This window comes from Saccopteryx bilineata, chromosome 2 (assembly GCF_036850765.1).
Source record: "Saccopteryx bilineata isolate mSacBil1 chromosome 2, mSacBil1_pri_phased_curated, whole genome shotgun sequence".
Classification (NCBI taxonomy): domain Eukaryota; kingdom Metazoa; phylum Chordata; class Mammalia; order Chiroptera; family Emballonuridae; genus Saccopteryx; species Saccopteryx bilineata.
Window position 1 is genome coordinate 37709666 of NC_089491.1, and position 27140 is coordinate 37736805.

Sequence of the window (27140 nt, forward strand, 5' to 3'; positions counted from 1 at the left end):
TGGGAGCTGCCCTTATATGAGATGATGTCATCATGATTTTTTGTTTGTTTTATATTTGGCCAAAATATTCTGGTTTAGATACAGATATTTACAAAAGTAGGGAAGAAGAGGGCCAGGCCAGAGAGGGGCAGATATATATACAAGGTTGAGCTGCAAAGGTCAACTTCCATGTAAGGTAGGTTTTTGTGCACGTTGGTTTCCATCTCATATGACAGTATCCATTTCTGGTGTGTGGGGAGATGACAGCCACTACCTCCTCAGGTACCAGCAACAGGAGGTTGTATGACTTGAAAAGATTTGGAGTTTACAGAAGTCCAGCAGGTCCTTTCCGCTCTCCTAGGAGCCAGTAAGTTCGCATCTTTCCTTTTCCCTGGGAGCAGGAGAGTGAATATAATTCAGATTCTTCTATGTTGTGCCCTTTACCTCTCTCTCTTCCCCCAGGATCCCCACAATCACTTTCATCTGCCCTTTCCCTGACCCCCTTCCCATGGCCTGCCATCACCTTCATCTCCACATCCCCCCGAAGCTCTAGCTGGAAGCATCCCAGCTCATCCAGGGCATCCTTGGTGGTGGAGGAGACATGAATCTTCAGGGCTGGGGTGGGGTGGGGGATGGTGGAAATAAGAATAAAAGAAAAGGCAACAGAAGAATTGGTGGAGGCAGAGAGAGCGTTACCCAGCCACCGCCCCTCAGGAGACTCAGTCTTCCCAGTGCCCACGCACTAGAGCCTAAATATGTCCAAGGATGGGGCAGGCAGGAACTATAGTCTCAGACTGAGAGATTTGGAGGAACACTGAAAAGAAAAGGGCAATACAGATTGAGACCGAAGCTAGGATTGAGGGTTAATGTCTCACCTTGACCATTAGACTCCATTCGGGAAGCAGTGTTCACTGTGTCTCCAAAAAGACAATAGCGGGGCATCTTCAGGCCAACGACCCCAGCACAGACAGGCCCTGTGAGAAGAAACAGGTTGGGAGGACCTGGGAAAAGTAGTTACCAGGGCTGGAATGAGAGTTGGCCTTACCTGTGTGGACCCCTATGCGTAGCCTCAGCTGGTCATGGGGTCGATGGCGAATGCGGAAGGAAGAAACTGCATCCAGTAATGCTAGGGCCATCCGAGCAATTTCCGGGGCATGACGTTGACCATTTCGGCCTGGGAGACCAGATACCACCATGTAGGCATCTCCAATTGTCTCTACCTGATTAAGAAGGGGATTACAATGTCACTTCTATCTGTATCAGTGGAAATGGGGAAGAGTAGAAGGAAACAAGTTGGATATCACTATTAGTCATTCTGATAGCCTTGGAGGCTAGAAGATTGACTAGAAAACTAAGTGCCATAATCCTGAGAATATGGGGGGAGGGTAAATCAAGTGAATCTTTAAATCCTCCTGCCCCACCCCAGCACCTGGTGAATACTCGGTAAATGTTTGCTGAATGAATGGACACCCTGTTTGCAACAGGACATGGACAAATAGACTCTGCTGTCAGGAAATGGAAAGCAAGAAAACAGGACTGGCCTGAAGAGTGCAGAGGCTGGAAGAGGTCAAGCACCAATGAAATGGGCTCAGACAGCCTAAACTGTCAAAGGTAAGTAAGCAGGTGCTTGGTTTTGTCAATTGCACTGAAGCTATGTAAGAAACTGCCCCTGTTTTTAGGAATTAGACACTGAACTGTTAGGATAAAGGAGTACTGTGTCTGAAACTCACTCTCAAATGGCTCATAAAATAATTATATAGATAGATTTAAAAAATAAAAAAAAAGCAAATAGGGCCTGACCAGGCAGTGGCGCAGTGGATAGAGCGTCAGACTGTGACGCAGAGGACTCAGGTTTGAAACCCCGAGGTCGCCAGCTTGAGCGCAGGCTCACCAGGCTTGAGCACGAGGTCGCTGGCTTGAGCATGGGATCATAGACATGACCCCATGCATGGTCGCTGGCTTGAGCAAGGGGTTACTCTCTCTGCTGTAGCCCCCGGTCAAGGCACATATGAGAAAGCAATTAATGAACAACTAAGGAGCCACAATGAAGGACTGATGTTTCTCATCTCTGTCCCTTCCTGTCTGTCTATCCCTATCTGTTTCTATCTCTGTCTCTGTCACAAAAAAAAATTAAATTAAAATAAAATAAAGCAAATAAGGGAAAATATAAAAAATTGGTGAATCTGAATAAAAGGTTTGCCTGACCAGGCAGTGGCGCAGTGGATAGAGCGTCGGACTGGGATGCGGAGGACCCGGGTTCGAGACCCCAAGGTCGCCAACTGGAGCGCAGGCTCATCTGGTTAGAGCAAAAGCTCACCAGCTTGGACCCAAGGTTGCTGGCTCCAGCAGGGGGTTACTCGGTCTGCTGTAGCCCCACGGTTGGGGCACATAAGAGAGAGCAATCAGTGAACAACTAAGGTGTCGCAATGTGCAACAAAAAACTGATGATTGATGCTTCTCATCTCTCCGTTCCTGTCTGTCTGTCCCTGTCTATCCCTCTCACTGACTCTCTCTCTCTCTGTCTCTGTAAAAAAAATAATAATAATAATAAATGAATAAAAGGTTTATAGGAGGTCTTTGTTACCATAATAACTAAGATGGTAGAGTAAATCCAAAGGGAAGTGACAGGAATGGACATTTATTATCTACACAATGTTAGGTACTTTCTACAATAAATCTATTCCCATATTACAAATAAAATATATGAGGCACAGGGCCCTTCAGTTACTTGCCCAAGGGCACACAGCCACAAAGCCAATATTCAAATCCAAATAATTTTTACTCCTAAGCATAATTAAGCCCACCCTGTGCCAACCCAATTACTTCTAACAAAAAGCTCTTAAGCCCTGGCCGGTTGGCTCAGCGGTAGAGCATCGGCCTAGCGTGCAGAGGACCCGGGTTCGATTCCCGGCCAGGGCACACAGGAGAAGCGCCCATTTGCTTCTCCACCCCTCCGCCGCGCTTTCCCTCTCTGTCTCTCTCTTCCCCTCCCGCAGCCGAGGCTCCATTGGAGCAAAGATGGCCTGGGCGCTGGGGATGGCTCTGTGGCCTCTGCCCCAGGCGCTGGAGTGGCTCTGGTCGCAACATGGCGACGCCCAGGATGGGCAGAGCATCGCCCCCTGGTGGGCAGAGCCTCGCCCCTGGTGGGCGTGCCGGGTGGATCCCGGTCGGGCGCATGCGGGAGTCTGTCTGACTGTCTCTCCCCGTTTCCAGCTTCAGAAAAATGAAAAAAAAAGCTCTTAAAACAAGGCCCTGGCCGGTTGGCTCAGTGGTAGAGCGTCGGCCTGGCGTGCGGAAGTCCCGGGTTCGATTCCTGGCCAAGGCACACAGGAGAAGCGCCCATCTGCTTCTCCACCCCTCCCCCTCTCCTTCCTCTCTGTCTCTCTCTTCTCCTCCCGCAGCCAAGGCTCCATTGGAGCAAAAGATGGCCCGGGCACTGGGGATGGCTCCTTGGCCTCTGCCCCAGACGCTAGAGTGGCTCTGGTCGCGACAGAGCGACCCCCTGGATGGGCAGAGCATCGCCCCTGGTGGGCGTGCCGGGTGGATCCCGGTTGGGCGCATGCGGGAGTCTGTCTGACTGCTTCCCCGTTTCCAGCTTCGGAAAAATACAAAAAAATAAAAAAATAAAAAATAATTTAAAAAAAAAGCTCTTACAACATAGTTTGTCCCTCACCCCAATAAATTATTCTGTACCCACATCCTGTTTGATTCTTCCTGTCTGGAGGGGATAGAGAGAAAAGCTGGATAAGTGGAATTTATATCCCCAGGAAAATGTAGCAGATAGAGGCTAAATCTTGTGATGGTTCCAATGAGGGAAGCCTAAGGATTCAAAAGAAATTAGACTGGAATGTACAGTTAGAGTGTGAGAGCCTCATTTATCTACAAAGGGTACTCAGTACTAGGATGCTGGAGATTCAGGAGGGAAGACTGACCATGGAACAGGAAAGGTATGTGGGGTTCAGGGAGATGGGTCTTAAAGGGGTCTCAGTAGGAGGGTAGCCCCAACTCTCACCTTATAGACGTCAAAATTGTCAATTATGGCATCAAAGCAGGTATACAGGTCATTAAGGAGTGTCACCACCTAGGAATGGGAAAGTTGAGGCCCTGAGACTTGTGTCCAACTTCCTAAGAATTCTTAACCCAAGAGCCATAACAAGAAATAGGAACTCCAGAACAAATTCATCTTTCCTGTTATCAAGGACTATGCACCAGTGAAGCTTCCTCTGGTCCCTATCCCACCCCCTAATCTCACCCGTGGCTCTCACCTGCATGGGGGTGCTCTCTGCCGACAAAGCTGTGAAGCCAACAATGTCACTGAAGTAGATGGTAACACTGTCAAAGGCCTCAGCCTGTACAGTCTCTCCCCGTTTTAACTGCTCTGCCACTGAACTAGAAAGCAAGGGTACAGTTTGAGACAAACTCAGAAAGAGGATGAGATAGCTGGAGCAGAAATGAGCTCTAACAGGAAAGCTGAACCTCGTGGAGGAGGAGGAGGAGGAGGAGGGGGAAGGTGGCTGGGAAAACATTAAAGTCTAGCGCAAGGTCAGCTGTACAGGTGAAACAGTCTCTAGTCAGAAAGGCTCACTGTGCCCAAATGTAATAAAGCAAGGTTCTAAGAGTTGGGAGGTGAGTTCTCAAGAGGTTGATGAAATAGAATTCAACAGAGCAGAATATCAAAGGAAAAGTCAGGAAGGGGACAAAAGTCTCACTGGGGTAGAATCTGGTAGAGCAGAGCCTCAGCCTTGCGTTTCTCCTCCAGATAGGCCTGTGTGCGTTCCTCCACCAGCTTCTCCAGATTATTGGCATACTGTTCCATGCGCAACAGGAGGTTGTCCAGTATGCTGGTGCCACCCTCCCTGGGGGAGGAAACGGAGGGGCCAGAACATGGTACCTGCTTCAAGATTCTCAAGACTCCCAGGACTTTCTACCCAACCCACCCTCTTGGCCCCAACCGGCCCCACCTCATCCACTAAACCTGATGAGGCTTCTATCCCTGGGGAGCCCCTGCCCCTCAGTGCCCTCTCACTTGTTAAAGCGGCGAATGAAACCCTTAATTTGTCCAAAATCTGGCCGCTCAGCTGAGTCCTGGGCCCAACATCGTTCCATCAGCAAAACTAGTTCTTCATTCAGTTGTGTTCGGTCAATGCTAGGCCGGAAATATGGCCGCTGACCATTTCTGACCTTCTGAACAATCTCTGAGGGTGAAAAAGGTTTGGATGAAGAACAGGACTCCCCTAGGTAGAGGAGACTGTGGGTAGTAGACTGACTCTCACCTTTGGGGCTGAGGTCCAGGCCCTCCAAGTAGAAAGGACCACTGCGAAGTGCTATCTCCTGTAAGATGATCCCAAAGCTATAGACATCAGCCTTCTGCATGCCTGTGGTTGGCAAGGGGTTCCCATTGAGCAGTTCTGGGGCAGTCCACAGCTTCTCTGAAAAGAGGAAATAGACTGGCCAAGTCCTCAAAAAGGGTATTCCCAAGACCTCCTGGGCTCATTCCCATAATGCTCCCCACATTACTGTTACCCCATCTCTCCCTCTCATCCTCCTGGGTGGAAATGACCAGGGATAGAAGAGCAATGTAAAAGTGGGCTTATGGAGGGGGACCTCACTGGCATAAAGGGCATGGCTGTCATCAGGTTCAGCAGTCGATCGGAAGCTGGCCAGGCCATAGTCTGTGATTTTGAGCACAAAACGACTATCCACCACACAGTTGGAGGACTTGAGACTCCCATGAGATGCAATAATGCTGTTATGGAGGAAGGCCATGCCCTGCAGGATACAGATCAAGTTATGGAGTTGACTCATGTCTGGCTTAGGAGACCCACCTCCAGGAGGTGGGTGTTAGTTAGCTGTCTAAAGATCCTGGGACCATAAAAACAGTAATCCCACTGTGGAAGGCCTCCTGTGTACAGTTTCCACCCAAGGAAGCAGGCAAAACAGGAGAGTCATTCCTTTCTTGTATCATATGCTTTCCATTGGTACCCAGGTACCAGAGATAGGAGAAATGCTTAAGAGGAAGGACAAGGAGAGTTATCAGTTATTACTTTGGAAAGGATAGTCTGTTTTCTGAGTAGTGAAGGGAGCAGAACTATGAGGTGAACTCCAAGAATGATATGACACCCATGGTGGCCTCAAATGCATGCCACTACTTAGAAAGACATGGCTTGAGACCCAAGTATCAAGAGTACCTAGATGCATCAAGGAAGACTAACTAGTTGTAAACTTTAAGGTATACCCATGTGTAGGCAGGCAAGTCAGGATGGAGGAGGAAAGCAATTTACCAGAGCAGATGCTGGGCCAGAGAGAAAATCCAGGAAATAATAAATTAGAAAAAGCTGGAAAGTGGACGAAAGTAGGAGTCAGCTACCAAGCCAATGCAGAAGCTTGAAATTTCTGGCCCCACGGGGCTGACGCGAGAGAACCTTTTGCCTATGAGGGACTATACGACAGGTCCTAAGAGCGCCAAGTGGTACTTCCCAAAATGAAATCTGGAACCCACCCAACTCAGTTCAGTTAGAAAAAAGCTTCAATGTTTTGTATGCTAACCAAAACACTTCTGCCTAAATGTTTAGCTCTAAAATTTGTGAATATAGAAATGATCAGCAAACAATTCAATTAAAAAATGGGGAGAGGACCTAAACAGACTCTTCTCCCAAGAAGACATACAGCCTGACCGGGCAGTGGCATAGTGGATAGAGCATAGACCTGGGATGCTGAGGATCCATGTTCAAAACCCCAAAGTCACCACCATGAGCGCGGGACTACCAGCTTGACCATGGGGTTGCCGATTTGAGTGTGAGATCATAGACATGACCCCAAGGTCTCTGACTTGAGCAAGGGGTCATTGACTCAGCTAGAGCCCCCCTCCCCCCGTCAAGGCACATATGAGAAAGCAATCAATGAATAACTAAAGTGCCACAACTACAAGTTGATGCTTCACGCTCCACACACCCCCCCCCCCGCCCAAATCACTAAATAATATCTTTGAAAAAAGAAAGAAAACTGAGACTCTTGGACATAGATAAAAAGTGAAGTGCTTACCAGGAGGAGGGTGTTGGGAGGAGGGGATTAAAGAAGAACAAATACAAGGTGATGGAAAATAATTTGACATTGGGTGATGGGCACACAACACAATAGTTCAAATGTATAGAGATGTTCACCTGAAACCTATGTACTCTTATTTATCAATGTCATCCCATTAAATTTAAGCTCTAAATTTTAAAAAACAGAATTGAGAAAGAAAAAATAAATAATCAGGCTTCTGGCTTTGTTTTAAATCATTTTTCCATCAAATCATTGTTCTCTTAAGAGTCCTGTTTTTCCTATACTTATCATCATACCTCCAGTTGGGTACCATATTAACTTTTTACCTTTCATTTGATGGCAAGCTTTCACAAATAAAAATATATTTTCTCCCTGGCCAGTGACTCAGTGAATAGAACATTGGCCCAGCACGTGGATGTACCAGGTCTGATTCCCAGTCAGGGCACACAGGAGAAACGACTATCTGCTTTCCCCTCCCTCTTCCCCTTCTTTGCTTCTTCCTCTCCCGCAGCCAGTGGCTTGATTGGCTCATGTCAGCCTGAGTGCTGAGGATAGCTCAGATGGTCCCAGCATGTCAGCCTCAGGTTCTAAAAATAGCTCGGTTTATTCGAGCATCAGCCCAAGATGGGGTTGACAGGTGGATCCCGGTGGGGGCACATGCAGGAGCCTGTCTCACTATCTCCCCTCCTCCCACTTGGAAAAAAAGAAAAATATATATTTTTAAAATAACCTCATGAGAATTAAGCTGAAAAATCAAAACCAGCTTCAAGTGTGGTACAAATGATCCACTAGGCTAGTTTATTGGCTATGGCATTGCTTCTAAACCTCTGTCCAACCCATGAGAGATTTCAATTTATATGCTCACAAGTCCATAAACCTCTGGGCCACCTGCAAATAGCTGAAACCTAGCATATCAAAAGATACCAAAGGTTTAGTATAATTTTCCACGGTTTCTCTTACTAATAAATTTTCTTTTTCACATTTTAGTTTTTCTAAACAAAAGAGCAGATATGGCCTGACAAGGCAGTGGCGCAGTGAACAGAGCATTGGACTGGGATGCGGAGGACCCAAGTTCGAAACCCCGAGGTCACTGGCTTGAGTGCAGGCTCACCTGGCTTGAGCACAGGCTCACTAGTTTGAGCATGGGGTTGCTGGCTTGAGCATAGGATCATAGACATGACCCCATGGTTGCTAGCTTGAGCCCAAAGGTTGCAGGCTTGAGCCCAAGGTCGCTGGCTTGAGCAAGGGGTCACTCAGTCTGCTCTAGCTCCACAGTCAAGGCACATATGAGAAAGCAATCAATGAACAACTAAGGTGTCGCAACGAAAAACTAATGATTGATGCTTCTCATCTGTCTCTGTTCCTGTCTGTCTGTCTGTCCCTATCTATTCCTCTCTCTGACTCTCTCTCTCTCTGTAAAAAAATATAGATAGATAGATAGATAAGCTCATAGAGGGTAAAAATTAATTAATTAGTTAATTTTAAAAGATGGAGAAAGATTTGAGATATCTAAGGCAGGAAGACCAAAATTCTCTACAAGTACAAGACTGTCTGTGGCAGATAAAACTTATTCTTCCCAATTAAAAACCCCAGACCCTTTGTTTATTCATTATTACCCAACAATAGGAATAAGGGAAAGGGAGAGTACAGGACTTTTAGAGGACTAGAAGGAAAAGTCATAAGCAAAGAGAGGAAGAGGGAGGCATTTTAAAATGGGTGAACTCTTTCTTCTTCTCCTCCTCCTCCTTCTTCTTCTTTTCCAAGCGAGAGGAAGGGAGATAGATAGACTTCCACATGCATGCCAACCGGGATCCACCTGGCAACCCCCCATCAGGGGCCAATGTTCTGCCCACCTGGGACCATGCTCACAACCAAGCTATTTTTAGTACCTGAAGCGGAGGCACACGGAGCCATTCTCAGTGCCCAGGCTGATACGCTGTAACCAATCAAGCCATGGTTGCAGGAGGGGTTGAGTGGGGGAGAGCAGATGATCACTTCCCCTGTGTGCCCTGACTGGGACTCGAACCTGGGACGTCCACACACTGGGCTGACACTCTACCACTGAGCCAACCGGCCAGGGCCTGAATGAACTCTTAAGAGTAGGGAAGACTCACCTTAACAAGGTCATTAATGAGTGAATAACGAAACATCCAGTCCAAGTTGATGCTGTCATTTTCCAGAATATCCTGGCAAGTGACATGAAATGAATAATGTGATGACCCTAGTCCCACTAGCTATCACCTGCATAGAGTCAATGTAACTGTCTCCCCCGTCCCTGTAACCTCCACCTATCCCTCACCTGTAAACTCCCACGAGTACAATACTCAGTGACGATGCAAATGTTTGGAGGGTCTATGCAAGCACCAATGAAGCGAGTGAGATGGTTGAACTGAACATCTCTCATCTAGGGAAATAAAATGGAAAGGAAAAGAGAATTGAAAAAGCTAAAGATTAGATATAGAAATCTACCACATATATGAGAGGCTTTTCTCTTAATTACACCTACAATTTAAAGTCATTTATCAATGAACCTGTGCCCTCCTAGCCAATTTCACTATTCTACAGTCCTCTCCTTTCTCTTCCCCATTCCTATTTACCCTTTGCCCTCAACCCATACACCTTTACGTACATGTTTGAGTTCAAACAGAACCTGCCGGGTCAGCTCAATGCGCTTCTTATTCACATGTTTGATGGCAACAACATTTCCCTGATGGAGGAAGTGAAAGGGGAAAAGGCAAAATTAATATCAAAAGGAGCTTCTGGGTGCTAGGACTACTGGAGAACTGTGGAGCATCTGGGAGCTCAGCTGGACATAGAGAGGAGGGTTATGTGGAGCAGAAGTTCATGGGAAGAGGTGACAGATGGGAATGAGACAGGATGAAATGGTGGGGACCAGAACAAGCGATGACTGTTCACCTTGAAGTGACCGGTGTTGGCAAAGATCTGGTATTTCCCATGGGCTGTCATGAGCGAGCCGTAACTGGATCCCCGCTGGGGCCAAGGGCAACATGGAGGCGGAAGGATGAAAGGAACATTAGATGATGGTGGTAGTGCAGGGGCTATCATTACAGGCCAATGTGCTGGGAAAGGTCCAGGGTAAGAAAGGACAGCAACTCAAAGGAAAGCAGAGGGACAGCTGAGACAAGGGCTCACCAGTGACAGCGTGAGGCGACTTCCTGCACCTTTGTGATATCGATCTGAATTGCCAAATTGCAGCTCTTCCCAGCGAATGCGCCACAACATGCTAGCCAGCTCCTTTTCCAGCATCAGTTTTCTGTAAGGACTGCACACCTCAGTTGACTGGCAAGCCCAATCCTACCACCCCATAAATCAACAGTGGGGTTGCAGGGGCTTCCCTGTAGCTCCTGAAGCTGTGATTGTTACACCCAAGACACGGGACTAAGAGAGCAAGTTGTATTCTTGACACAGCTGGCACATTCCCTGTGCTCAGTTAGAAACAGAGGCCAAAGGTAAAAGTGTTTTCTTAAAAGGGTAGCATCCATGGACACTTCACCTTGCCCTTATGAGACCCCACTCAAAATCACTAGTTAGTATACCAAGTCTCAAACCAAACGTGGGAAAACAACACCAAGGCTAAAAGGCGACTAAAGGAAAAGGCCAGAGGGAGAGAGCATTAGGTCTAAGAGACAACTGCCAAATTAAGAGGCCTACCCGCACCCCGTGTTATAGGGACCACCTGGCCTCAGCCAGAAGGCTTGTGTGGCAATGGAGAGCAAAGGAGTAGGTCAGTGGAAAGCCCAGAACTCACCGGAAAATGAGAAAGCTGGAAACACCAAACATGATGAAGGTGATTCCTGTGCCCAACGCCACAATTGCCAGAGTTGAAAGTGGAGCTAAAGGGGAGAGGGGGCCCTGAGAAAGACTGTGTGTGGAGTTGTAAGCATAGGGAGGTCGGTGCTCAGGGTGCAGGGAACAGACACATTTCTTGAGGGAAAGAAGGAGCGGGTATAGGAGTAGAGGTAAAAGTCAAGCCAAGCTGGGAGTGAGGGAGGGGAAGGAGAAGAATGGAAGTAAAGGGAGGAAAGATTGCTCCCAGTCCTTGCACACACCCACTTTTATCACAGGATGGGTCGTCCAAGTCAAAGGCACAGGGGGGATTGTCCAGGGGGGGTGCCCCTTTCACCCAGGGGATAGGCCGTCCTGCCCACCAAATCTGCTTCTCAGCTCCCGAGTAGTGGGCTGCAGGCTGTGAGGAAGGAGAGAACTGGGCCCACAGGCCTGCTCCCACCAGCCTCCTCCCCCAGACCCCTGTCATATGGCTGCTTTTCTGCCCAACCTCCCACCCACCCAGGATGCAGCTCCCATAGAGAAAATAAGTCTCTACCTCTAGTACCTTTGATTCTGCCCCTGTTGAACCCTTTAAAGCTGGACTAGCAGGGCCCACACTCTCCTCCTTGCTTCCTCCCCCATCACCTGAAAGTCCCCAGAATCCAGGTCTCCCATGGCCCACAGGACAAAATCAGTCTCCCGGTCATTGTTCTTGTCCATAACAACCAGGCCAGTTACACCTAAGATAGAAAAGTGTACCCCTTACTTTGAGAATCTACCCTAAGCCCCTCTCCTATCTCCACAATCCCTCCAGTTATCTTAGAGCCCATCCCTGTCCCCATTTTTAATATGTGGATGCCTTTGTCATGTTCTCTGATCCCTACTAACTCTCTCCCCTGCCCCAATATCTGTATTTCCTTCTGCCCACACCACTCCCGAGTCTGACAGCAGCCGTATGGCCTCCCTCCTTATTATTAATCTGACCCTCTTTATTACCGTGGTATCTTCGTCCCTGCATTTTTTCCACAATTCGAAGTCCATCTTCCCGGGTGCCTCCTTCCTGTATTGTCTCATTCAGGACTTCAGCATAGAGCAGGATCCCATCATAGAAGCAGCCAGCAATGAGGTTCATCTGGGGGCGGTAACCTCAGCAGTGCTCCAAATGTCCTACCGGCCCCCTCCCCAGCCCCCTTCCCTATCGCTGGGGTCTCCTACATTTTCTCTCTCTGGGTTTGCTTTCTTCCCTTCTCTCGTTCCTAAGGTGCTACCCCTACTTCACTGGACACTAAGGCAGAAGGAAAATCCCGGATGGAAGTGGACAGCTCCCAAAGTAGGGCTGGCTACACGGCCACAGCTTCACGCTGAGTTCGAGAGAAGAGCTTCCCTCAAAGCCTGACTTGATTCTCAGGAGAGAGAGATCTACTTACCAGGGAGGGGGCCAGCTCCACACCAAAATCTTCCCTGGCTCTTATCAGCAGACGATTCTGGAATTCCTGATACTCAGGATTTGGGGGTTCTCGGTATGTAATGATCAATACCGTCTGTACCAACAGCACATGGGGAAGAGTGAATAGGATATTCAAGATGGGCATCAGGGAAAGAAAGGAAGCAGGACAGGGAAACTTGGTGAAATACACATGATATAAAATATGCATGGATGAATCTGAAGGCTGAGAGGATACTATGTATGCCTGCGGGGGTGGGGGGTATGTGTGTATGTGTGTTGTGTGTTGAATACATCTGGACGAAGGGAGTGGCACACCTCCATGAAAGGCAGATAGGACAGTTCTGAAATGGTGGAGCCTGGGAAACAGACAAAGTCAATTCCATCCCCAAGCCCCAGCCTCTCCCCTTCCTGAAGCCCCTGCCACCACCAGGCCGCCCTGCAGGGCTGCCACTGCACTCAAGGCATCCCTCCCGTCCCTTCTGGGCACCTGTTCACTATCAAGGGCACCCCTGATCAACAGCTCCTCTCTGGGGTGTTAATTACTTGAATGTTATCAGTAAAATGTTTACATTTCCATTCAGGATGTTTGAACACAGTGCCTCCACCCAGTGAACCAAAGAGATTTCAGGTCTTATGACAAATGGGGGAAATACTTTGAGACAGTGATTCCATCTGTGAAAAGCTATGAGCCCATTCATTTAAGTTGTGTGGAACACCTACCATAAGCAACACGGTCCTACATGTGGTATGGTCCTACACATCACTAAGTAATAGACATATGTCACAGAGAAAACATAGTTACACGCCTACACACATTTCATAGATAAGCTAATGACATATTTGGTCTGTCACGCACACAGCTCACTGGCCACAAGTCAGTGTGTCTCTGTCTCTCACTGTGGTGTCTGCCTGACTCCCCCCGGCCTCACACTTTACCCTTTCTTAGCTGACAGTCATACTAGCTTCTGCCTCTAGCCGAGTCCTGCAGTCACTGACACCAACCTCTGCCTTGGACAGGAAACTGGCTCCGCAGCTTCAGTGGAAGACTTCAGACCAATATATTGTGAAATGTGACTTTGTGAAATGACAGATTTAAATCTAGTCATTCCTATCAGTTTTGTTAATTCCTGTCGCAGCAAGCACATATAGACCATAGAAATGCTAGATACGTCACATATGATCTATTACGTATCACTTCATTCCAGGTAGGAAATAATGAAGTCAGTTTCTAATGTATATTCATTATATTTAGACCGGAGTTTGCTAATGATATAATTATTCTTACTGGAGCATTTGGATGCTTGATCACACATTTCTAATACTATCCCACTCTCAGACAAAATTAAAAAGCAGAGGGGGGCTGAGGATGGGGTTGGCAGGGTTCGTTCAGTTACACCTGTCCCAAGAATAAAAGAACCGTAGAAGGGTAGGATATTGTTGACAATGTAAAAAGTCAATAAAAGAGCTGGAAAAGATCAGGTTTAACACAATTTATGTTTCAATATAAAGGCTGATGATTGGTGTTTAATGCTTTTTAAACACTTAGGAAATATAGAGAGGTTTGTTTGTTTGCTAGACTAGCAATTCCTAAACTTCTTGGTCTCAGGACCCCTTTACACTACTAAAAATTATTAAGGACCCCATAGAACAGGGGTCGGGAACCTATGGCTCACGAGCCAGATGTGACTCTTTTGATGGCTACATCTGGCTTGCAGACAAATCTTTAATTAAAAAAATAATGTTAAAAATATAAAACATTCTCATGTACTACAATCCATTCATTTCCTACCGCTCATGTTCATGGCTGTGGGTGACTGGAACCAATCACAGCTGTCCTCCAGGACAACACCAAATTTTTATTGGATAATGCGTAACATACACGGGTCGTTGTATGGCTCTCACAGAATTACATTTTAATATATGTGGCGTTCATGGCTTTCTCAGCCAAAAAGGTTCCCGACCCCTGCCATAGAGCTTTTGTTTGTTTGATTAGATCTATTATCTTTACAATATTAAAAGTTAAAACTGACAAATTTTTAAAACACAAGCATGCTCTCCACAGCTGCCAGAGTGATGACCTCACCACATGTCACGTAGCCTCTGGAAAACTCCACTGTGCAGTCATGGAAGAATGGGAGTGACAGAGTGCAAATAACATCTTACTATAATTTTTAAAATAGTTTTGACTTCGTGGTTCCCTAAAAGGATTTCAGGGCCCCCCAGGATCCCAAGACCACAGTTTGAAAACTGCTATGCTAGACTGTTTTGCTGTGGTTACTAGGTACTAAAAAAAAGAAGAGAAAAGAGAAAGAACAACCTCCAAAGAGTTTCTGTGTTTGTGCGGGAGTTAAAGAGAAGGTGAAGGTAAGTAATTGTGTCTAATTTCACAGTGGACCTCAGGTGAAAAACAACAACAACAAGCAAACGCTGCCAAAAATGGGGTCAGCAGTGGGTGGAAGCCAAGAGTGCACCTAGGAAATGTGCAAGGCAGCAGACACCTGCCTCTGCCTGTTGGCCCACCCTCTCTGCGACCTGCTCTAGCAGCCCCAGGACGTCCCGTTAACTGTGGCCTAAAAAGACAAAGAATGGTCTCCCAAAGAGGCTCAGCCTCACACACGGCACTTGGTTTAGTGCTTATTCCATTCTAGCTGCTGGCTTCTACTTCTGTAACCCAATATCATGCTGGTCATCTAGCTTGTGACCTCTGCCTGGGTTTCTAACCCTGTAGTCCTCAAAAGCCCAACCTGGGTCTCTGGATCTTCAGTCTGGTCATTTGCTTTTTTGGTTCCACTGAATCTGCTTATTCTTTCCTACCCTGGTTGATCATCTTGGTTTATGATACCTGCCAGTTCTACTCCTGTCTAGATGAATTCTTAACCCTCTCTCCCTGTTCTCCCCAATATACACCTTAATTCAATTCAATAAGTAGGTGCTCGGCACATGGTACACAAAGATGAGCATGAGCCAGGACCTCAAGCAGCTATCCAGCATGAGCTGGGACCTTTCCTCCAGCATGAGACCCTCTTGGAAAAGCTCTGAGCATCTGTATCAAGGACTGCCACCCTTTTTAGACTGCCCTGGTTTTGGACCCCAGGAGGCCAGAGGCGTAGAGCGCTCTGGTTTTGGCCCCAGACGTAGGGCGCTCTGTTCTTTAATTCTTGGCTGGAGATGCCCACCCAACTTCCCTCACCTTTGCCCTGCTTCAGCTTTGGAAAAGGATGAGAGCAGGTTTGCCAAAAGACACCTTATCAGCCCTTCTCCCCCACCTCACCCCAAAGCCTTGGTTTTCCCCCCAGTATATTCTTGACTGCCTGTTCCCCCTTTTGTTGTGTTGTAGCAAACTCTTCCTCTTTGTTTTTCTGTCTGAATAATGTCTATAATGAGTGGGATGAGAATTAATTTATATAACTTATTATTAACTGACTCCTCCCCCTATCCTAAGAGCTGGGGCCCCTTGGCCAATAGAAACTCTCATACAAGAAAGAGAAGTGTTCATTCCACAGATAGAATGCATCCCAAAGGCTATGGAATCCTCCCACCCAAGAGGATCACAGGGACCTTCCTGGACCACATTAGCTAAAATACAATCCCCTCATTATTTTCTTTTAATAACATAACAGTCTATTCTCTCCTTTTTTTAGTAACACATTACAATTTATTCTATATTTTTATTTATTTGTTTAATGTCTGCCTATCCTACTAAATGTAAGCCCCAAAAAGGCAAGAAGTACATCTGTTACATTCTCCCTGGTATACTAGTACCTTGCACAGTCACTGGGACATAATAATTGCTCAATAAACACTAACAGAACAAGTTAGTCTTCAAATGAATCTAACACTGACTGGATAATATATATGTTCTATAGTAGACGAGTTAAGCACAAGAGTGGGGAACTCAATCTAACCTGGGGATTCAAAGATTGTTTCCTACAAGGGAAAAGAGTCGGTCTGAATCTTGAATAATACACAAGCATTATCCAGATGGACAAAGGTGAGAAGGTTGTTTTAGGCAAAAGTCATGACGTAAACAAAACCTGTCCTGCCACTGCCTATGTTCAGGTGTGACAGTCACAAACTGTCAGCCAGGCATGCAAACAGATGTCATTCACAGTCAGACATACACTAGTCAGTCACAATCATATATGTAAATCTTATTCATTAAATCTTACTCATTGAAAAAGATGACCATTTAAGTCCAGCCCTTATATATATCTCCAGGTTGAAAGGACCTTAAAGTTATCCCATACACCATCTCAAATCTTTTCAGGAAAAAGGGCGGATATGGATAAACAAATAAGAAATACTGATATACACAAGTTAGTGAAAATTGGGTGGGAGGATCAGGGAACAAATCATGGGTATGATCTTGAGAGGCACAGATATGAGGGGAGGGAAGGAAGAGTATCCCAGACAAAAGAAACAAAGAGCACAAAGATGGGACAAGGATGGGAGGGCCAGGGGGCCAGGTTGGGGGCTGGAGTACTTGGCATAAAGGGCACCAAGACTGAAAAAGTAGGTTGAAGACAGACTGTAGAAGGTCTTAAATGAAATAATAAGGAGTTGAGATTTAATTACATAGAAAATAAAGTCATTGAAAGTTTTGATAAGCGGGGTGCAATGAACAGAGTTACGTCAATTCTCTCTACCAATTTTTTCACAAATCCATTTATTTACATTCCTATATCATCACCCTTGTTCATCACCTCACTCCATTCTAACCTATTACAGGTGGTCTCACTGCTTCTAGCCTCTTCTTCCTCCTCAATTTAAATTCTGTCACCGAGTTTATCTTCACAAAAACCTCAAGGACCCCACATTCAAGTCCAGGTGCCTTAATCCTAAATTCAGAGCTCTCTTTAATCTAATTATACCTTTGCACCATTATTTCCTATATCTACTTCAGGTAAACCTTTATTTCTTGTCAGGTCCGTATCTTCTTGGTCCCCGAAACATGCCTATTCCAATATTTTTCTCTTTGTTCATGCTGCCTAGATCCTCACTCACACTCTGAGTAGGAAGATAACATCTATCTTTAAAAGTCACAGTAGAGCCTCACTTCCTTTATAAAAAACCGTCACTAACTCCAGTCACCTGACTCTCCCTCCTCTAAACCACTAAATTTCTCAGTGTCTGTTCCAGGACACATAATCATATTTTTTCTCACACTTGTATATAGTTGTATCACATCATGCCTTGCCTCTCCAGAAAGGGTGGGAGCCCTTCTATCGGCAGGGATCAGATCTTTTCCTGAACTTTTCTCCCCCAACACATAGCCTACTACTGGCGCATAGGAAAGTCACTGTTCTGGGATCTTGGGAGGTAGCCTTGGCAGACACACTGAAAAAGAGTCACAAAGGTGGGGAAGTAAGAAAGAATGATACTAGACTAGAAAAGCTTCTGTTCATTTCAAAAGCTACTCTTGCAGCTCACAATTCCTGCGCTGTTCCTGGGGTTTCTGTGGGGTCTTGTGAGAGACAGTGATCTCCAAAGAGGTTCCACTTCCCGCACCTCCTTCAACTTCGGCTTAAATACCTGAAAGGCCTCTCTGAGGGCCTGGGCCTGTTCCCAGGTGCGATTGTCCTGCCAGGGCCGACCTGTAGAGCGCGTGGAGCCTGCACGGAGACTCTCCCCAAAGACATCCAGGTAAAAGAAGACGTAATCCCCATTGGTCAGGTTCTCCCTCTGAGCCTGAAGCAGGATCTCATGCAGCATCTCCAGAGGGCCGCAGATATACACAACTGGGAGCAGGTACACAACAGAGGGGCACCCTGAGAACACATCCAGCTCCCCAAATAGCCCCCTCTCTGAAACCATCTGCATTTCCATTGTTAGCAAGGAAGAGTGCCCTAACCTACCAATCACCCAGCAGATGCTTCCTATCCCCTCCTTGGAGTCTATGTCATAAGAACCCTGGGGCTATATGGACCATCTGGCAGAGGTCAGAACCTGACTCCAACTCCCAGAGGAAGGGAGCTATCAGACTGAAGCCCTTCCTCTTCCCGGAGCCCTGCCTTCTATTCCCCACCCCACCCTCTGCACTCCCCCATTCTTCCCTGCTTTGCCTAAACTCAAAGGCTCTAGCTGCTCAGAATTTCTCAGTGTGAACTTTACCCGTCTTTCCTAACTCAGTGTGAACTTTACCGTCTTTCCCAACTCAGTGAGAGCCCATCTATAAAGTCATCACTATTTTAGTGATTCATCACAGACCCACACTATAAGGGGTCTTGGTGCTCCAGTCAGAGAAGTCTCTGCTCATGGATTGTCATACATTTTGAAGTGGCCATCAACCATCAACCTCATTCACTACTCTAGGGCACTCACATTACTCCTCAAACTCAACTTCCCCAGTCCAACATTCTCCCCTGACACAAGCTTCATCCTTCACGCTACTTTACTCTTTGTTTATACCTGCCTACGATGTCAGCAAGCTCCCCTAATATCGTGCCTTAGCCCTTTCACAGGTGCTCTGTCCACATGTGCTTCTTGATCCCAACTACCATGTACAGATGCCTGCCTCCCAGTGCTGAGCTCCAACTATACAACGACCCTCCGCCCCTGACCCTAAAATAGTCCGGGCCACACTCACTGCGCCCGTTGGACCGGATGAAGTGGGTGGCCTGCTCAGGGCCCCCTGGCTCACGGGCATACACGTGGTGCTGCACACTGAGGTTGCTGCCCTGCAGGGCCTCAAAGACGCCCTCGATGGTGAAGTAGTGAGGCCGGTCATCTGTGCGAGCGTCCAGATACAGCAAGGCAGCACGAGCCGTCCAATTGAAGTGCCCGTGTAAAGTCACTACAAACTCACCCAGCTTGGGAGCAGAGGGGCCGGTGCGCACCAAGGTACGATAATGCTCATTCTTAGCCGCAAAACCAGAGGCCACAGCACCCGCAGTCAGCAAGGGAAGGCGCCAATGTGAGGCAAAGCGGGCCACAGAGGCAGCGGGGTATACGCAACCGGGGCCCAACAGAAGGTCAGGATCATGATACAGCTTGAGGTCCACAGCACGCAGTGGTGCCAGGTACTCAGAGCAGGCGCCATCTAGTTCAGAGCTGACAAACCGCAAGTCCACGGGCAGTGCCTTGCCCAGCGCCTCCACAGCTAGTGCCACGGCAGGACCCACCCGTGGCCAGGCCCAGGCATAGCTCAGGTTGTGTTCTGGCAGCACCACTGCCAGCGTCAGGTTCCGTGCCAAGGGAGGACGCACCCCACCTGCCAGGGCTGCCACCAACAGCAGGAGTGATGGCAGTGCCATGGGGAGAAAGCAGCAGCCCCACCACCCCCAGAACCTGGGGCCACTCTGGCCTACCCTGGAGGCACAAGCACCACCCAGCCTGGAACCTGGGGAAGATGGGCAGGAAGAGAAGTGAGGATAAGCCAGCTAGGCAGGGATCAAAAATGGTAGGGTGGGAGAGGAGATGCAGGAATGCCCAGGGGGTGGGTAAGGAGTGGGTCTGCCTGCCTGGGACAAGGGCTGAGGGCTAAGAGCAGGGTGGAAGGGGGAGGGAGGGACCGAGGGGGCTGCGACTGCGATGGGGACAGTGAGAGATGAAGTAAGCTGATGAATCTAAAGTTAAGAAGGAAAAGGGGCTCCGAGGCTGGGATGGGGTGGGGGTTGGGGGGGAGGCTGGTACAAAGAAAAGGCCTGGGGGTACCTCACAGCTGAAGGGGCTCGGAGGGCAGAGAGCGGCGAAAAGGAGGACCAAGGGGGTAAGGTGGGACGGGGCCCGCACCGCGGAAGGACTGGGACCATGGGCAGGCGGGGATCGAAGCAAGGCCTGGGCCGGAGAGGAGGAAAAGGCAGGGGTAAATCTCCCTGTGAAGGCTTCTCCTGAAGCTCCAGCTTGGACTAACGGGCCCAGGGCGCTGGTCCCATCCGGAGCTGCGGCGGCCCCACCCGTGTCCCAGCTCCTCTCCGCTCCGCTCCTCCTGGGCCCGGGCGGCTGGCGCTGCCCGGCGCTTCCTCCCGCCCCCCGCCTGGGCCCCCGGGCGCGCCGCTAGTCCAGGTCAGGTCGCCGCGGCCGGGCCCGTCTCCGCTCGCTGCGCCGGCGGCGGCGGCGGCCGAGTGTGACTCCCCGGGCAGGCCGCCCGCCCCCGCCCCCTCCCCGCGGCTCCACCCTCCGGCGCCTGCTGTCGCCCCGCCTCCACCCCCCCCCCCCCCACCCGGCGCTCAGGGACCTCCCAGGTCTCAAACCCACCCAGTGACAACTCGGGGCTCCGCACAGACCCTCACATTAAGGGCCTTACCCCTGTCTTTCCCAAGCCCGTGGGCTCTCTCCATCTCACACTTTGCTATCAGCCCCTCTTCCCATCCTTCATGTATCCCTCTCTCCCTAGGGTCCCCTCTCTTAACTCTGCTGAATCCCTCAAATACTCCAGTCTCCAGAAAGCAGTCAGGAATCGCCAAATATTTGGGGTCTTCACTAGTCCTCCACCTAGTAAACCATACCACTCTTCTCATTGCCAGGAACCTCTCACTCTTTCACCAGTGAGACATGCCTGCTTGCTGGAAGACTGGCCCCTCCAGGACCAAGGGGCACCCATGATCCATTTTCCTGAGTCCTTACAATGTCCATGAGTCTTCTTCCTTGGGACTCAAAGCTTCCTGTCCACATGCCCCTGCGTGCGACCCCCGCTCCCCCCCCCCCATGTCCTCAGAGACCCATCATAGCCCACTGGGCTTCCATCACACCATCTGCTCCAGGTCAGCAGCCCCAAACAACCTCTTGTCTCTTTTATCTTCCCATACAGCACCGGCTAGCACCTGATAAAAGCTCATGGATTGACGAAGCAAAACATTCCCCCAGCAACAGAAGTCCATTGTATCTCCCTTGGGTTCCACCCCACTCACAAGCTTCCAACCTAGAAGACTCAACCCTAGATACCCCATAAGCAGAGTGCTGATCAGATTCTGAGGAACAGCTTGTGACAAATGATATCATGGTTGCCGGGAAGGACTGCTATGGGACCTTGGGGAGTTTTTCTCAATTGTCATAAAGGACATGCACATAAATCCATTCTCCTCCCCCTGCCAAGAGCCACAGTTTGTCTCCCGCTTTCCAGCCACTTCTCCAGAAATCATAGTGCCAAGAAGCTGAGAGAGCTCCTGGGTAGTGGGAGGGAGGGGTGTGGAAGAGCAGGGAGAGGGGAGGGGGTGTAGTTTTTCTGAGATGAAGGCGACACCTAGTGGTTTTGGGGGGGAAATTTAAGGACAATGCTATTTTATTCTTAGGTGTATTTCTTTATTGAACACTGGCTGCCTTGCACAAGCAGTAGGGGTGAATTTTTTAAAAAGGTGAATAATACAGCCCTTACCTTTGAGGAGCATATAAGTGGATCCCTGAGGCTCCAAGACCAAAGGCAAGCCCCCCAACAACTGTCTCTTACTCCAAGTCCAATAGAAATAGAAATGAAACTGTTCCTTTTTTAACAAGGAAAGATGGTAACTCCAGTTTCCAGCTTCCAACACTGGTAATAAAATGGAATTTCGTTTTATCTGAGCAAGGAAAAGGTGGCTAGAATAATTAAAAGGGTAATGGGAAACCTGAAAAAGGAATGGCTCCAGCATTAGACCATGCCAACCAAATACTACCTTTAAAGCAACTACACACAGCTTAAAGAGAGAAGCAAACCCAAAAGGACACAATCTCCACCAGAATTACAGAATTTCAGGGCTAGGAGGAATCTTATAAATATATTGTTCAATCCCCTCATTTAAAGATAATTGAAACTGAGTCCCCGAGGAGGAAGTCACATAGCTTCCTCCACGATTCCCCTTCCCCAAAGCTACTTGGCTTTTAATAGCAGAGCTGAGACTAGAATCAGATTTGCTGGTCTCTATGGGGCTCTGTACAGATATTCCACTGACTCACAGAACTCACCATATGAAGCCACGCTTACAGGATACAGGCCACCCAGACAAGGATCAGTCACCACTGTTACCCAGCCAAACAAATTCAAGTATGTGATATGTCTTTTTTTTTTTTTTAGCAAAGGAGAGAGACAGACAGACAGACAGAGACAGACAGAAGGAAAGGGAGAGAGATAAGAACTATCAACTCATAGTTATGGCACTTTAGCACCTTAGTTGTCCATTGATTGCTTTCTCATACTTGCCTTGACTGAGGGGTTATAGCCGAGCCAGTGACCTTTGGGCTCAAGCCAGCAACCATGGGGTCATGTCTATGATCCCATGCTCAAGCCAGCGACCCCATGCTCAAGCTGGTGAGCTCATACTCAAGGTGGCGACCTCAGAGTTTCAAACCTGGGTCCTGAGCGTCCCAAGCCAATGCTCTTATCCACTGTGCCACTGCCTGGTCCGGCGTGATATGTCATTTCAAGCATTTTTCCCCTCCCTCTTCCTTCCAACTGGCCACTAATACTAGAGAGTGGGCAAAGGAAGAGAAAGAAAAGTTAATTGCTAAATGTGTGAAAGGCAGTGAGTGGGTTTTGTTTTGTTTTTCACTTTAGGAGAGTGATTTTAAAAAGTTAGATAAAAGAGACTTTGGGCCTGGCCTGTGGTGGTGCAGTGAATAAAGCATCGGCCCGGAATGCTGAGGTCGCCAGTTTGAAACCCTGGGTTTGCCTGGTCAAGGTACATATGAGAAGCAACTACTATGAGCTGATGCTTCCTGCTTCTCCTCTTTCTCCTTCTGTCTCTCCCTCTCTTTCCTCTCTCTAAAAATCAATAAATTTTAAGAAAAAAATTTTTTTAAAAGGAGCACTTTGGTTACCTATATAATCCAATTTTCTAAGCAATCACTGCACTCCCTGATGTGGACAGTAAGATTTTGGCTATATATGGTGACTCCACTGCAACTCATACAAAGCCTGTGAAATCTAAAGACCTTGCTGGCCTGAGCAACACCCAGTTAGGAGCCAACTTTCTCTCTAACTGGGTGTTGTAAGGTTGCTAACACTGCCTTCACAAACACCACCTATAATTTCTTCTGGGACAGGGCCAACCCAAACACCTTATTTCTGATCTGTAGACCATCAGATCAGCTAGCTGCTAGAAGCTGCTGTGGTTTCCAATCTGCTCTGTTCCTTAGTGGAAAGAAATCCTGACCTTAGTCACACTCAGGTCAAAGGAAGCTCAAGACCCTCACTGAGTCCTGGAACCATCAGATGTGGGCTCATGCTAACCTCCATGACAAGTCTTGATGCCACACACTGACCCAGTTCAGCACTGAGCAGGTAAGTTTTATAACTTACCTGACTTCACAGCTAACTCTGGACCCTCAGATTTGCTCTACATCAGACCATGCTTCTGGGTCTAGAAGATTCCAGAGAAACAAACCACCTTCCAGTCCTCTCTCTGCTTGACTAACCTGACTTGCAAAACAAGGCTTTGAGTCTATGTGCTTGTCTCCTGCACACACAACAGACAAGTCCAAGAGAACCTGCCAACAGGGGGCAGAGAACAGCCATGGAAAAGAAGATAAAACGAGGCAGAAAAGATATATTTCAAATGCAGCATTTCCATAAGGGAGAGGAGGAAGCAGTGTAAAGAGAAACAGTGGAATGTACTGAAGACAAAAACTTTACTAAAATTCTGCATTATTTTTTTAGCCCCAGCAAGGAAGAGATAGACTCCTGAAGACAGGTCAGACCCCTGTTATTGCTCATGTGATCCACCTTCCACCCTCTCCCTACCTCCCTCTCTCCATAAGGAGGGCACAGTCTGGTCCACCATCTCATAATACTTAATATCCTTAAAGAGCTGTCGTTATTATTTAAAGGATCATGGGTTTTTACTTTGAATTCACATATTGCTTTTTTTTTCTTTCTTTGTTTCTTTCTTTCTTTTTTTTTTTTTTTTTTTTAGAGGGAGAGAGGAAGGGGAAGAGAGTAAGAGAGACAGAAACATCGATATATTCCTGTATGTGCCCTGACCGGGGATTGAATTGATAACCTCTGCAGCCTCTACACTTTGAAACAAAGCTTTAACCAACCAAGCTATACGTCAGGGCATACATTGCTTTCTTTTAGAGTTAAAAGGATTTATTTTTATTTTTATTTATTGATTTTAGTGGAGAGAGAGAGCTACATTGATCTGTTCCTGTATGTGCCCTGGCTGGGGAATTGAACCAGCAACCTATGTGCTTCAGGATGATGCTCTAATTGAGTTATCCATCCAGGGCAAAAAAAACAAAAAACAAAAAACCCGCTTTTAAATTTAAAATCATACCTTAGCTTCTAACTTGCTGGTCTACACATGTATTCTAAAAGTTGAACAGGTACCATACTCTGAGAGCCAGAAATACCAGGCTTGTGAAAAGACAGTCCAGAAGAGTAGTGTTTCTGTGGAGAATACTTCATAGAGTACCAGTGATTCCTAAAAAGGAATTTCAGAGTTGTCAGGAGAATTTGTCTTCAAGATGATTCAAGCTCAAGTGAACCCATTTGTCACCTATCTGCTCCATATAAGCTTAGACCAGCACATCTGTGAGTGTTCAGAAAGATCCCAGTGGTTTCCATGGCTCTTCTACATTTGGTCAGTTTTTCTAAGTACATATACTGCTTCCCTGTGTTTCTCTTACCACCCCTAGCCATTGTTATCAACCACAATAATTACTTACCACCTCTGGGGAGCATCTGCTACACAAAATCTCAAATATAGTATTATCTGTTATATTTCCTTCTCCACTTAAAATTCTGTCTTCATAAAAATCTTTCACTGAGAAAAATTGGCATGTGTTCTCTCACCTTTTAAGTCTTCAATATACAAATGTCTCACATAAAAAGAAGCAAAGACGGCATGATCATAACAGCTTCTTTTTTTTTTTTTTTTTAAGATTTTATTTATTCATTAGAGAGAGAGAGAGAGAGAAGGGGGGAGGAGCAGAAAGCATCAACTCCCATATGTGCCTTGAACAGGCAAGCCCAGGGTTTTGAACCGGCAACCTCAGCGTTTCCAGGTTGACACTTTATCCACTGCGCCACCACAGGTCAAGCCATAACAGTTTCTTAAGAATTGAAATGTGCCTGACCAGGCGGTGGCGCAGTGGATAGAGCATCGGACTGGGATGCAGAGGACCCAGGTTCGAGACCCCGAGCTTGTCAGCTTGAGCGCACGGACTCATCTGGTTTGAGCAAAAAAGCCCACCAGCTTGAACCCAAGGTCGCTGGCTCCAGCAAGGGGTTACTCGGTCTGCTGAAGGCCCGCGGTCAAGGCACATATGAGAAAGCAATCAATGAACAACTAAGGTGTCAGTCGATGAACAACTAAGGTGTCGCAACGAAAAACTGATGATTGATGCTTCTCATCTCTCTCTGTTCCTATCTATCCCTCTCTCTGTCCCTGTAAAAAAAAGAAAGAAAAGAAAAAGAATTGAAATGTATTCATCACTATTTCATCTCTATGTAGAATTTTCTAAAGAAGCCAAAGACTGGAAGAGGAGGAAAAATATGAAGCAAGATTTGACAAACCTGGCCTGACCAGGCGGTGGTGCAGAAGATAAGTAGATAGAGCGTCGGACTGGGACGGGAAGGACCCAGGTTCAAAACCCTAAGGTTGCCAGCTTGAGTACAGGCTCACCAGCTTGAGCACAGGATCACTAGTTTGAGCGTGAGATCATAGACATGATCCTATGGTCACTGGCTCAAGCCCTAAGGTCACTGGCTTGAAGCCCAAAGTCACTGGGTTGAGCAATGGATCACTCTCTCTGCTGTAGCCCCTGGTCAAGACACATATGAGAAAGCAATCAATGAACATCTAAGGAGATGAACAAAAAATTAATGCATCTCATCTATCTTCCTGTCTGTCTGTTCCTATCTGTCTCTCTCTGTCTCTGTCACACACACACACACACACACACACACACACAGATTTGACAAAGCTGTACTCTTGCATGGCTTCAATATTTCAGTACAAAGGAAAGGAAATAAGTAGTTGGCCATGGCAATGTAGGGTTGGTCAGACTGAACACAGGAAGACCAGCTAAGAGGCTCCTGGAGAAATCTAACTGTGAAAAGCTAAGTGCCTGGTCTAGGATGATGGATTAGTAATGGAGAGAGAAAAACCTATTTGAGATAATTTGAAGAAAAACAATAGAACTTAGTGGCAGTCTGAATCTACTGGATAAAGAGGAAAAATTACTCTAAGGCAGGGGTCACAGAGGCATAGACCCAGGCAGAAAAGGTAAATGTGAGAAGCAGCTGGGGGAAGATTTGCAAACCATGAAGTCCCTACTTCATCTATTTTTATTATTTTTATTTTTATTTATTTAATTATTTAATTTTTTCTTTTGAAGTGAGAAGCAGGGAGGCAGAGAGACAAATTCCTGTATGTGCCTGATGGGGATCCACCCAGCATACCCACCAGGGAGCGATGCTCTGCCCATCTGGGGCATTGCTCCATTGCAGCAGGAGCCATTTTAGCTCCTGAGGCTGAGGCCATGGAGCTGTCCTCAGCGTCCCGGCCAACTTTGCTCCAGTGGAGCCTTGTCTGTGGGAGTGGAAGAGAGAGGTAGAAAGAAAGGACAGGAGAAGGGGTGGAGAAGCAGATGGGCGCTTCTCCTGTGGGCCTTGGCTGGGGATCAAACCTGGGACATCCACACGCCAAACTGATGCTCCGATTCTCTACTACTGAGCCAACTGGCCAGGGCCTAATTTTTTTTAAAATTTTTTTTTTAAGAGAGAGAGAGAAACATCAATTTGTTTTTCCACTTATTCATGCATTCATTGGTTGTTTCTTGATTGGGCCCTGATCAAACCCACAACCTTGGCACATTGGGTCAGTGCTGTAACTAAGCTACCCAGTCAAGGCTTGCCCCTGCTCCATCTAAAGTAGATGCCTCCCAATCTGGGATGGAGGCCAGAGATGCCATTTCTTACATTTTTTTCCTTTGGACTGTTTCAACAGCCTCTGGGACAAATCTC

At 47.4% G+C, this 27140-nt stretch overlaps 1 protein-coding gene across 2 annotated transcripts; it reads right to left on the reverse strand.

Annotated features, from left to right (window-relative positions):
* Nucleotides 1-33: 33 nt before the first annotated feature.
* Nucleotides 34-20331, reverse strand: NPR2 (natriuretic peptide receptor 2). 2 transcript variants are annotated; one of them, XM_066256786.1, is made up of 22 exons: nt 18846-20331; nt 17792-17997; nt 12240-12353; nt 11809-11944; nt 11458-11552; nt 11098-11230; nt 10793-10877; nt 10177-10297; nt 9940-10014; nt 9653-9730; nt 9323-9427; nt 9138-9209; nt 5589-5748; nt 5253-5408; nt 5006-5174; nt 4689-4835; nt 4245-4368; nt 3992-4060; nt 1025-1199; nt 855-953; nt 503-594; nt 34-370 (listed from the first exon to the last, which is right to left on the reverse strand). In XM_066256786.1, exons 1-22 carry the CDS (start codon nt 19510-19512, stop codon nt 305-307), a joined length of 3144 nt encoding a protein of 1047 aa, XP_066112883.1. In that variant the 5' UTR covers nt 19513-20331; the 3' UTR covers nt 34-304. The 2 variants fall into 2 exon arrangements, with proteins under 2 accessions (XP_066112883.1, XP_066112884.1); XM_066256787.1 differs by lacking the exon at nt 9940-10014.
* Nucleotides 20332-27140: the final 6809 nt, after the last annotated feature.